The sequence below is a fragment of the Cynocephalus volans genome, chromosome 3 (assembly GCF_027409185.1).
Source record: "Cynocephalus volans isolate mCynVol1 chromosome 3, mCynVol1.pri, whole genome shotgun sequence".
NCBI lineage: Eukaryota > Metazoa > Chordata > Mammalia > Dermoptera > Cynocephalidae > Cynocephalus > Cynocephalus volans.
This window is the reverse complement of record NC_084462.1, coordinates 74,153,346-74,166,081: the sequence shown is the minus strand read 5'-3', so window position 1 is coordinate 74,166,081 and position 12,736 is coordinate 74,153,346. Positions and strand designations below refer to the sequence as shown.

Genomic DNA, 12,736 nt, shown 5'->3' with positions numbered 1-12,736 from the left:
AAGCTCTGCAGGGAGGGACAGGGACTGCACCCAAAGAGTGGACATCAAGGGCTTGTGTGGATTATGAGCTTCAGTTAGGGAGGGCTGGCTGAGAAGTTCTCTAGCTGAACTCTGATTAAATCTGCTTTTGCTTGATTTCACCAGCTAGCTACATAATTAGGTTTGAAGGTAACAGTGACATACAGGTAATAACATAACACCCAGGCAAAGTGGCACCTACGTTCTCTGGAAGAGATGCTAGCCTGAGGCTGACTGTGTGCGCCATATCTCAAGATTAGAAAACTAGGACACAAATGATGACACAGCACATCTTATCCTGCACTTAATTTGATTTAAGCCAAACACCAGGAAAACAGGAAAAATAAGTGGGCCTAAATGCCCCCCATTCCACCCTACCCATTGTAACTTTATTCTCCCCACCAAATGGTTCTGGATTAGCTAGACATGATCCAGGAGGGCCATCCTGTTTGCAGCTCATAAATACGTAATTTTAGAAGTCATTTCTGGAAGCATCTTCTCTGATGGAGTAAGAATGTTCTAGGCAATTCCCTATCCCAGGAAGTCACATATACTGGTTGCCTGGGGTTGGACTGGATACTCATAGGACTGGTGAGGAGGGTTCAGGGCTATGATCCACAGGTCCTTTCAACTACTTCCCTCAACCATTCACAGCAGCAGCACCAACACAGAGAAACCTTGCTCCTGTACAGAACCAGGCCATTTAAACACTTCCAATTCATGGATTTTGGGGCAGGAATGGACCTATCACTTCTACTGACTTTACTGATAAAGAAACTGAGGCACAAGTCATACATTTCTAATCCCTGCCCATGGCTGGCCAGTTAGCTCAGCTGGTTAGAACACAGCCTTGTCATCGAGGTTAAGGGTTTGGTTCCAGGTACTGGCCAGTGGCCAGCCACCAAATGAAAAAAAAAAAAAAAGATTTGCTCTAATCCCTGCTCAGGTTCATGCTGCTACCCCACACTCTTACTATTTTGAACCATTTATTTTGGGCACACATCCTGGGCACACCATCTTCCAATATAATTCTGACAGTCTCACCTTATAGAATGTCTGTGTTTTCTCAGGTAGTTTCCTTGCATTTCTTAAAATCTTCTGTACATCTGTCTATTAAGGGCAAAAAGAATTTGACATTAGAAATCTGTCATAAAAAGGGGAAAGGATGGTTCTGAAAGTTTAAAGAAATGAAAATAAGAACAGAGTTACAGTGGCAAGATGAAGTTCCCCTCTGAGTTAATGTCAGTGTTCTGTTTGACATTAGTAAAGAACCTCCCTCCTTCAAAAGCCTTGATGATGATAAAAGAAATTCCTTGGTGGGGCTGGCCAGATAGCTCAGTTGGTTACAGCACAGGTCTGATAAAAGCAAGGTCCAGGGTTCAACCCCTGTACCAGTCAGATGCCAAAAACACAAAACACATACAAGAAATCCTTTGGTGACAGAAATGAATTCGTCTCACCAAAATTCATCCAGTAAACCCACACATCTATGATCAACTGCTTTTTTTACAAGGGTACTCAGACCATTCAATTGGGAAACACTAGCCTCTTCAACAATTGGTGCTGGGACAACTGGATATCCACATGCAAAAGAATGAAGTTGGACTCTTACCTCACACCATATACAAAAAACTAATGCAAAATGGATCAGAGGCCTGAATGTGAGAACTAAAACTGTAAAACTGTTAGAAGAAAATAAAGGAGTAAATCTTCATGACTTTGAATTTGGCAATGATCTCTTAGTTATGACACCAAAAAGCATAAGCAACAAAAGCAAAAAATAAATAAATTTTACTTCATCAAAACTAAAAATATTGCGGGCCGGCCCGTGGCTCACTCGGGAGAGTGCGGTGCTGATAACACCAAGGCCCCGGGTTCGGATCCCATATATACGGATGGCCGGTTCGCTCACTGGCTGAGCGTGGTGCTGACAACACCAAGTCAAGGGTTAAGATCCCCTTACCGGTCATCTTAAAAAAAAAAAAAAAAAAAAAAAAAAAAACTAAAAATATTGTGTATTAAACAATACTATAAAGAGTGAAAAGACAACCCACAGAATGAGAGAAAGTATTTGCAAATCATGTATCTGTTAAGGTTCTACTATCCAGAATATATAAAGAACTCATTAACCTAGTTAAAAAATGGAGACAAAGGACTTGAATAGATACTTCTCCAGAGAAGATATAGAGATGGCCAATAAGCACATGAAAAAATGCACAACATCACTAGTCATTAGGGAAATGCAAATCCAAACCACAATGACATATCACTTCACACCCCCTGGGATGGCTATAAAAAAAAAAAAATGAATATTGCTGAGGATGTGGAGAAACTGGAACACTTATACATTGCTGGTGGGAATGGAAAACGGTGTGGCCACTGTGGAAGAGTTTGGCAGTTCCTCAGTAAGTTGAACATAGAATTACCATATGACTCAGCAATTCCATTCCTAAGTATAAACCCCAAAGTATTGAAAACAGGTGTTTAAACAAAAACTTGTACATGAATGTTTATAACAGCATTTTTCATAATAGCCAAAAGATGGAAGTAGCCCTAATATTCATCAACTGAATAAGTAGATAAGCCAAATATGGCATATTAATACAATGGAATATTATTTAGCCATAAAAAGGAACGAAGTATTGATACACGCTACAACATAAATAAACCTTGAAAACATGCTAAATGAAAAAAGCCAAACATAAAAGGGCCGTAAATTGTATGATTCCATTTACATGAAATAGCTAGAATAGGCAAATCCATAAATACAGAAAGTAGATTAGTGGTTGCCAGGGCATGGGAGAAGCGGAGAATTAGAGTGACTTGCTAAATGATTACAGGGCTTCCTTTTGGAGTGATTAAAATGTTCTGGAACTAGAGTGGTGATGGTTGCACATTTTGAACATACTAAATGCCATTAAATTGTATACTTTAAAATGGTTGAAATGGTACATTTTATGTTACGTGTATTTTACCACAATGAAAAAATACACTCAGGACCAAAACAAAATTTAAAAAATAATTTAAGAATAATTCAGCTATAACTGGTAGCGGAAGTGGTTCTAATTACCCTTCTGACAAGGAAGTGCTGGTATCGGGAATGGCAGGAAAGAGGAAGACCATGATTTTCCAACAAAAAGAAGTGGCCTCTGTCCCCTTAGTCATGGTAGGATGTGGTTCAGTCTCTGTGGAAAGGGGGCTCAAAGAGAATATGCAGTCAACAGAAACTACTTTTGTTGTCAGATGACCTGACTGCCTCTTCTTGTTTGGCTTAGGTTGGGCTCACTGAGGAACAAATGTAAAAAAAAGGTGCTCAAAGGAGAAAGGAGGTTCAAGAATTGATTTTTACAAACAGGTTTAAATGACTTCATGTCAATGGAGTAGAGAAATGTCCCTGAGTACCTTGCCTGAAAGCAGTGTTCTTTGATAATAGTATTATCAGCTTCCTATGAAAGTGTTTTTGTTCAATTAAGATGTAATGCTATGATTTGGGTTCAACCATAAAGATGGAAGAAATAACCATATGATATGAAGACTTGCATCTTTTTTCAAAACTGTTGTTAAAGACAACACCTGTTATGTTATTTAATGAATGCCTCACCACGTGAAAAATTTTACACTAAAATTTAATGCCATCAAAATGTGCCTCTCTAGAAGAACTGATATGCTTCTTTTTATCAGACAAAAATAACTACATAACCCAAAATGTTTCTTTCTTGAATGGCAGCAGGAAACTCAGAGCCAAACTGCTCAAATACAATTACCACTTTGCCTCAGGTTCGTGGCTCAATCGGCTCCCTTCTTCCTCTAGGTTTTTTATTGTTCTAAATTTTGTAAAAAATGATTTTGCTATATACATGTCTTACTGTAGACCATCTCAAATCCTTTTTGGAAATAATGACAAACAGAAGTAAATGAATTACTAAGTATCAAAGGAAAGGAAAATCAAATCAAATCAAATCAGTTGCCTGCTGCCTGCCCAAATGCCTCCTCTTGTCCCCGGTAGAAAGCAATGTAAATGGCAATGTTACCTGCAGGCCGCTGGGTTTGATCCAGACAGTCACATTCTGGGCATAACTGCGTTTGTTTTTGGGCTGTAGGGGAAACGGGCTCTTATTGTCATCCTCACCATAAGGATTTTCTTTAGCATCTTAAAAGAAAAAGACATTCTTGAAATGACATCTGATAAAACATGATCAAGTACATTTCCAATCAAGCTAGAAGCTCTGAGTCACCCAATGTTCTACTTCATTAATTAAGAAAATCCATTAACTTTAGTCAGGCTGGGGAACTTGTTTTCAATAGAAAGCCACTGATGTAGCAGACCAATCAACGGAGGCCCACATAAGTGAAAAACAGCTTAACGTTTTTAAAGGAACAAGCTGCACCTACCTATCTGCTTTATAAATTAAGGCCAGAGAAAATAAAACAAATACATACAATATTAAAATACAGATTTTAAAAATACATATGTACATATTCTGCATATTCCATATACTCTAGCCTAGCTCTCTCCAACAGAACTTTCTATAATGATGGAAATGTTCTATAGCTGTGCTATCTAATATGGTAGCCCAAGCTACTAGCATGTGGCTAGTGTGACTGAGGAAGTGAATTTTAAATTTTATGTAATTTTAATTAAATTTAAATATCCTCATGTGGCTAGTGGCTACTGGATTAGAGCAGATCTGGGCATAAAAAAAAAATTAAAAAGGAAAAAAAATATATAGCCAAATTAGGGAAAAGGGAAAGAGAAGAAATACTTTTATTGATGAGGCACATCCTACCTTGTAGCTTATTAGTTCATTGCTCCAAAGATTTAAAGCCATGTTGGTTTTATAGCTATGTGGATAAACCGAATTTCTGTCTTTGTACCTGCTTCCTGCCACAAACTTACAAAGCATACTTACATCTAGCGACTCATTTTATCCTTATTATTACCACCTTCTGGGGTACACAGAGCAGGAATCATTTTCCTACAAGTTCAGGGAGTCCCTTGCCCAAACGTTCAGGTTGAAAACTGGAATTAGACTAGTTTTTCTAAATGAATCAGATGTTTTCTACCCCTGATTTGGTCATTAATTAAAACACCTTAATATTGGCTCCACACTACTTCTGTCAACCCTCCCCACCTCCAACTCCTCCAAAGAGTATTGGCCCAACTCTCCAGATACATTCTCATTAATATATAAACCTTTTTAGTTAAGCCAAGATTTTATGAGTCTTCTCCCAGACAACATGCTCATTTCTAACTTCCCTGCTGTTAATTCTGTTAATCCTGCCTGCCTGGAATGCTCTCTCCTCCCCATCCATTCATTCACTATTCACTCACTCACTTACTTATTCATTCTGTAGTAAAACCTCACTATGTAGCAAGCACTGTGCTAGGAATTGTACCTAGAGAAGATCTTTCTCTAGCCTCAAAGAATTTACAGAATAAAGAATATTTATTAAATTCTAACTATGTGCCAGACACTTATCAAATACAACTTCTCTCCTTACAGTAACCCTATCTAGAATGTCTATCTAGAATACTATCTACAGAGTAGATGTCTGCAGTCCCATTAAAGATGAGGAAGCTGAGGCTGAGAGGTTGAACTTATACAACGTTTCAAAGTGACTCAGCTGGGTCTAGTTCTGAAGCCAACACTTTTCCACTATTCAACATTGCCATTCCTTACCTACCCAGACTTACCTACCTATATTACAGGTCCAGATCGTATCCTACCCCTTCCATGATGTTGTACCAAGTTTTTCTGGCAGACATTGGTTTCTTTAAACCCTTTTATCCTACAATGCTCATTATCAGCACCAAACATTTCGACATTTAATTACAGCCTATCTTGTACTGTCTTTCTTTAATTGTTTGGAGCCTATATGTGGTAACTGGCTTAGAAGATAGAAAAAAAAAATGCTTAGCATTTATGAAAAAAAGAACAGGAGACTCTTAGAAATATAAGACATATGATAGTAGAAATAAAAGACTAATTAGTTGCAAGATACAGTTGAAGATAACTCTCAGAAGGCAGACAAAAAGAAAAAAAAAAGGGAAATGGGTAGGAAAAGATATAAAATTACACACATACAAATCACAAATATATGTCCCTGAAAGGGAGCACAGAGAACACAGAGAGAGGAAAATCAAAGAAATAATTCATGTTCGCAGTACTGAAGAACATGAATTGCCAGATAGATGCAAAGGGCCCACTGAGTGCCCAGCAAAATGAACGAAGAGACCAACGACTGCATATATTACTCTGAAAATTCAGAATGTCAAGGATACAAAGAAGATCCTCAAGGAATACAGAGAAAATACAGTTCAGGGTCAAAGGCCTGGGAATCAGCATGGCACAAGACTGTCAGTAGCAACACTGGAAGCCAGAAGAGATAACAGAGCAATGTTTGACCAGTCTGAGAGAAAACGATTTCCAACCTAGAACTCAATGTCCAACCGAACTATCAACTGAGTGCAAAGGATGAAATAAAGACATTTCCACATATGCAAGATTTCAAAACATTTACTTCCCACGTACCCTTTTCTCAAGAGGAATCACGAAATGGGAGATCCCTAGGAGAGATGTGAGGAGAAGACTCAGGATGACACTTTGCCTAGAGAACAACCAGTCCATTCATAGAACAGGAGGATGGGAAATGACTTGAAGACAAAAAAGGAAACTGACAAAATACCTGAGGAATGTATTTTACTGAGGGAGGAATCAGTGATAGGTATTTAGAAAACAAGCAAAGAAAAAAAGTAATAACTGGGACTGAGCTGGGGGACAAAAAGTTACAAAACAAAGGAAATGTAACTTGATATACAACATGGCTTAGTTGTAAATAACATTTATATCACCCAGTAAGGACTGAATACTGATTTAACCAAAAAGAACATTACAACCATATTGGGAAGATAGAGGGGATTTTAGAAAATATGTTTCTTGAGTGCGTGGGTGGGGGATGATAGAGAGGTAAACAGTCATTCTTCAAAAGTCAAAAGATGACATCTAAAATGGAAAAAAAACAAAACAAAAACAAGAAATAGGTATATATTTAATTAGAAATGTAAGTAAATACCAAAAGCAACAGTTAAGGGTTGAAAGTGGTTGTCTTGCAGAACAGAATTAGGAGTAGAAGGGATTGGTATAAACAATACTATTTCGCATGTTTTGCTTTGAAAAACATAATAAAAACAGTAGTATCTGCCATTATGTGTCTACTGTGTGTCAGGCACTTTATACACATTCTCTCAATAAATTCTCTCAACAACCCTCTAAGGTAGGTTTTATTATTAATTATATTTGTTACCACAAAGCCAATCCCAAACTCAGAAGATTGTGGTGAGAAGTAAAAGTGATGGTACATTCCATTGTGTCTAACACATTGCCTGGCACAAAGTTAAGTTCCATAAAATGGTAGCTACTTTTATCCCCACTGAAAGGAAGAACTGCCCCAGAAGGAGGAAAAATCAACACGGATATAAGGCAGAGTCAATAGCAGTTCACTCTGAATAAAGAAGAACAAGCCAAGCGTTGCTAGGTTGGAAGCCAGGTCAGAAAGGAGTCTGAATACTACCACCTTAGATTACGGACAGGCATCTTTGGTGAAAATCATCACAATACAGCCCTGACCCAGAGATCAGGGGTTGGCAAACTTTTTCTGTAAAGGACCGCAGGGTAAATATTTTAGACTTTATGGGTCATATGGTTTCTATTGTACTCAACTCTGCCACTGTAGCAGGAAAGGAGCTATAGATAATATGTAAACAAATAAGTGTGACTTTATTTACAAAAACAGGGAGTGGGCCAGTTTCGTCTGTGGGCTATAGTTAATGACTTCTGGTTTAAGTGAAAGGTAAAGAAAGCCAAAAGAAGGCAAGAGCAGCTAGAATAAAAGGCAGAATGAATATAGGAATATTACAGAGATACTAAACAGAGGAGGTCAGGAATGTGTACATGCACACACACATATAACTTCCTCTGCTCTGTGTTTGCCAATTACTGCCCTATTTCTCTCCTCCTCGTGGCCAAACTTGTCTTCATTGCTTCATTTTTATTCACTCCTCAACCTGTCCCCTGGCTCGCCATCCGCACTGAAGCCACTCTTATAAAGCCACCAATAATCTCCTGTCAAGCTCAAATGACTCTTGATTCATAGTGTCCCCTTCTTTCCTTGTTTTCTGCTCCCCTTTCATCACTTAAAAGTCATTCTACGGTCTCTTTACAATAAGATCTTGATGTGCTGATCCTTCTTCAAAACAGATTTCCTCATGTGATTTAAAACCTTTAAAAATCATGAATTCATTTTCAGTGGAGATTTGTTTTTTCTGTGAAAGTCCTTTTGCCTTGGGTTGTAAAGGTATTCCTAAGGAGCCATGGCATTATTATATTAGCTTCTGGAGGATGTGCCACAGGTTTCATTGGTTCAGAGCCAATTTTTGCATTGGCTGGTTTTGGAGTCTCTACATCAGAATGTGTAGTGTTAATTTGCATGGTTCAGGACTCGGGCCTCAATTTCTCATAGAAAATTTCTTTATATCTAGAAAACCAGGCAGACACAATGGGTAGAATTTTTCTTGTCATCCTTTCACTGAGGGGATAGATTTCCCACATTCTCAGCTTTGTTCAGAGATTTCAGTTGTCTTATTTGGAACCAAAGTCATCACAGCTCTTCTCCCTATGTAAGCTTTAAAACCCTAGCCCTTGAATCCTAGCTCAAGAGTGGCAAACAACAGCCTGCTGCTTGTTTTTGAGTTAAGAATGGTTTTTATGATTTTAAATGGTTTGGAAAAAAATCAAAAAAACAATATTTCGTGACACCTTAATCTTATATCAAGTTCAAATTTCAGTGTCCAAAAATAGTTACTGCAACACAATCACTCCCATTCATTTGCATATCTTCTATGGCTGCTTTTGTGCTACAACAGCAGAGTTGAATATTTGTGGCAGAGACCACATGATCTACAAAGTTGAAAATATTTAGTGTCTGGGTGATGGAGTTTGGATGTGTTGTCTCCTCCAAAACTCATGTGGAAATTTGATCTCCAATGTGGCAGTGTTGGAAACTGATTGAGTCATGGGGTGGGGGGTCCTTCATGAATGGATTAATGCTCTCCCTGGGGAGGGGCAATTAATGAGTGAGTTCCCGCTTTATTAGTTTCCGCAAGAGCTTGTTGCTTTAAAAGACCCTGGCACCTTCTCTCTCTCTCTCTTGCTTCCTCTCACCATGTGATCTGCTTGTACTCGCCGGCTGCCTGCCACTTTTCCGCCATTAGTAAGAAACAGCCCTGAGGCCCGTGCCAGATGCAGCTGTCCCAGAATTGTAAGCCAAATAAACCTCTCTTCTTTATAAATTACCCAGTTTCAGGTATTGTTATAGCAACACAAAACGGACTAAAACACTGGGCCCTTCCTGAAAAGGATTATGGCCCCCTTGGCCTAGCTTCTAGAGCTTATATTCAGTCAAAATCTTCTCTGGCTTCAATGGCAAAAGGCATTCTTCAGATCTTATTAGACACGCACATGTGTATGAGACACCGTAGGGCATTATTTCTGGAGTCTCTTTACTCTCTTGGCTTCTGCAACACCACTCTCTTCTACTTTTCCTCTCATCTTCCTACTCCTTCTCATTTTCCTTTACTAGCACCCTTTCCACTGCCCCCAGCAGCTGCTGCTTTCTAGGGGTTTAGTCCTTGGCTCTTTTTTTCCTTAATCCATTTACTTTCCTGAGGCCAGGACTTCTTAAAGATTAGTCACAGATTCTAATCACTTGCATAATACTAAAACTGCAAGTTCCTGGGCCTGAATCCGGATCTACTGAGTCAGAATCTCTGTAGGTAGGGCCCAGGAAATTGAATTTCTAAATAAGTTCTCTAGGTTTAATTTTATGCACAAAAACTCAAATTTATAAACCACAGCCCTAACCAATCTCCCACATTCTCACTATTTTAACTATCCTAAAAATTTTATCTCTAACACTTTGCCCCCTCCCCTGAACTCCAGACTCCTACAGGAATTGTCTCAAGGCACTGCCACCTATATCTCATAAGCACAAACTCAACATGCACAAAATATGTTCTTCTCAAATTTACTTTTCCTCCCCTATTCTCTATTTCCATTAATAGTACTACATTTCACCCTGTGGCTTAGGTCAAAACCTGGGATATTTTCAACTCTTTTCTTTCCTGTATTCTCACACCCAAATGCCGTTGATTCCATTTCTTAAATATCTTTTATCCCCAGCTACTGCCCTGTTCTGGCTCTTATCTTCAAAGCTCCAGGACTATCATAGTAACTTCTAACCGCAGGATGCCCTTGCCTTTTCAAATCCACACTCCACAGAGTTATCTTTCTAAGTGCAAATTTCTTATCTCTTACTTTAATTTTGGTCATATTGTACAACTCCAAGGGGTACCAGCACCTAGAATACAAAGTCTCCTAAGTGGTATCCCCACTGTTCTCATTATAGCCACAAGGATCTGATCACATTACTCCTCTTCAGTGGCTTCCCAGTATCTGCAGAATAAAATCTGGGCTCCTCATATTTCAGATGAGGCCTGCTCCACTCTAGCTACCACCAACCTCTAATCTACTATCTTCCCCTCCCACAGCTACTCTCAGATTTTGTACTCTAGTTCCTTTCCTTTTGACAGGTGCTCCATTTGTCTGGGGTGCCCTTTCTTCCTTCCTCATCTTAGCAAATTCCTCCTTTTCTTCAAAATGCAGTTAGGTTGTCTCTCTTCTATGAAGATTTTCCTGAGCCCTCCAGGAAGAACTGATTACTTCGTCCAGGCTAACTCTGATCTTGTGCCATTCTGTGTTTATTATTCCATTTTGCACTAGACTTTGAGCAACTCCAGCTAACTCTTTTATCCCCAAGCCCCGGCACAGAATAGGCTGCTTGGTAGATGTTCTTCAAAGTGAAATGGGCCCAAATGAGTCAAGGACGACTCTACAGTTGGATCCTGAGTACCTAGGAGCATAGAGACCTCAATCAAAAGGAGTAGGAAAATCAGAAGAAGGAAGAGTTTAAGGAGAAAGGGGTGAGAGAAAATGGTTTCTGTAACAAACATGCTGAGCTTGAGACTGTGGCAGATTATCCAAGTGGAGAGGTCTAATTGGGAACTGGAAATACAGTATGCAAATTCCAGAGAGAGATCAGGTGGGATTAGAGTTACAGATTTAGGGAGTCTGAAACTATTATAGCTGAGGAAATAACTGAAAGAGAAGAAGGCAAAGAATAATATCTAGGGAACTGTGAGGTAAGAGGAAGAAAAAACAAGATGGCAAGAGAAAGAAAAGTTGCCAAAGAAAAAGGTCAGATAGGTACCAGGAGCATTGTCAGGAAAGGTAAGGGAAAACAGTTTCAAGAAGGAAGGGGGATTACATTGTCTAGGAATGAGTTGAGATTACTTGAGTTGAAAATAAATAGTACATTACAGAAAAAAAAGCTTATGGAGAGTAGCTTTTCACTCTAAACAGTTTTAAAGAGTTTATATTTACTTATAGCGACCTAAATGTTGGTTTCCTTGGAGCTGTGAAAGTAAAGAGTTCAAACATTAAACTCTCTTGGGTTTCCCGTGTACAGATCCAGCACCAGTGACCACAGCATACCCATAAGGGAGATCATGCAGCTCTCCAAATGCATAGTCGGAGACATTCAGAACAGCAGAGAGAAAACAAAGTCAAGGTAAGTAAAATCTGGTCTGGGTTATACCTGAAATAGGACCCAACTGTGCCATTTTCCCTAGCCATGGGAGAGGTTCTGGGCCAGGCTCAAAGAGGGACATCATGAGGTTTGATTTCTTCTTGCTGTCAGCTTGGGAGTAGAGCATTCCATGCCATTCGGGGCTAGATGGAGAGAAGATGGACGATGAGAAGAACATCAAGCCTGGAACTGTCGAGTTAAATAAATCTAGCCTGTGTTCTTCTCCTGATAGACACAGGCTTCAACTTTGAAATCAGGAGCATACTTTTACCAAAGCTAAATCCTAAACCTGAAAATATATACTGCTGTCTCCTAACATTTCCATTCCTCTGGGACATTTATTATTATTCAGGTAAAATTATGTATATGTGGAAATCAAAAGCAATCTTCAAAGAGAAAAAGCAAAGCACAAATGGCAGCAAGCAGCTGTAGGGGTGAGGAGGAGGAGTAAAGGCCGTGACCTACAGGTCCTTTCTGCTGCCTCCCTGAGTCTCACAGCAGCACCAACACAGAGAAGCTCTTCTAACAAAGAGCACAAGGCCATCACCCCACTCCTTAAGAGTGACTTTGTCTCCAGCTTCTCAAAGGGCCGGAGGCAATTCTCATATTCAGAACCAGTACAGGTAGCTTGAGTGCCAAGAAATACAGCAGACTAATACCTAGTAAGAACTGCATTCTTCTTTTTGGACACGCTAATTTTAACGCAAGCAGAAATAGAGCCATGCTTCTTCTGATTAATCCTGACCTCTTGATCTTCTATATCAGTCAACCCCAAGTGATGGCCAGAAGATAATCAGTCACCTCCTGTTTTCTAACAATAAGAATTATAGAAAGGGAAGCAGATACTTTTGTAGATTTTGAGACTGCAGAGAATAAAAACTAGAAGAGCTTTCATCACAGGGAAGGAATATAGCAGAGTGGTTATGAGTATGAGCTCTAGAGTCCGAAGGTATGAGTAAGAATCCTGGCTCTTTCATTTACTAGATGTGACCTTGGGCAAGTTCTATGAGCTTAC

General features: G+C 39.3%; 1 protein-coding gene across 2 annotated transcripts in view; it reads right to left on the bottom strand.

Moving 5' to 3' along the window:
• INTS14 (integrator complex subunit 14) overlaps positions 1–12,736 on the bottom strand; it is a 38,164-nt gene that overhangs the window by 1,694 nt on the left and 23,734 nt on the right. For both annotated transcript variants that reach the window (XM_063089848.1, XM_063089847.1), the window contains exons 9-11: positions 11,731–11,864; positions 4,050–4,168; positions 1,063–1,128 (exon numbers count right to left, since the gene is read on the bottom strand). In XM_063089848.1, the coding sequence (XP_062945918.1) occupies positions 1,063–1,128; positions 4,050–4,168; positions 11,731–11,864 (319 nt within the window). The remainder of the gene's footprint in view (positions 1–1,062; positions 1,129–4,049; positions 4,169–11,730; positions 11,865–12,736) is intronic.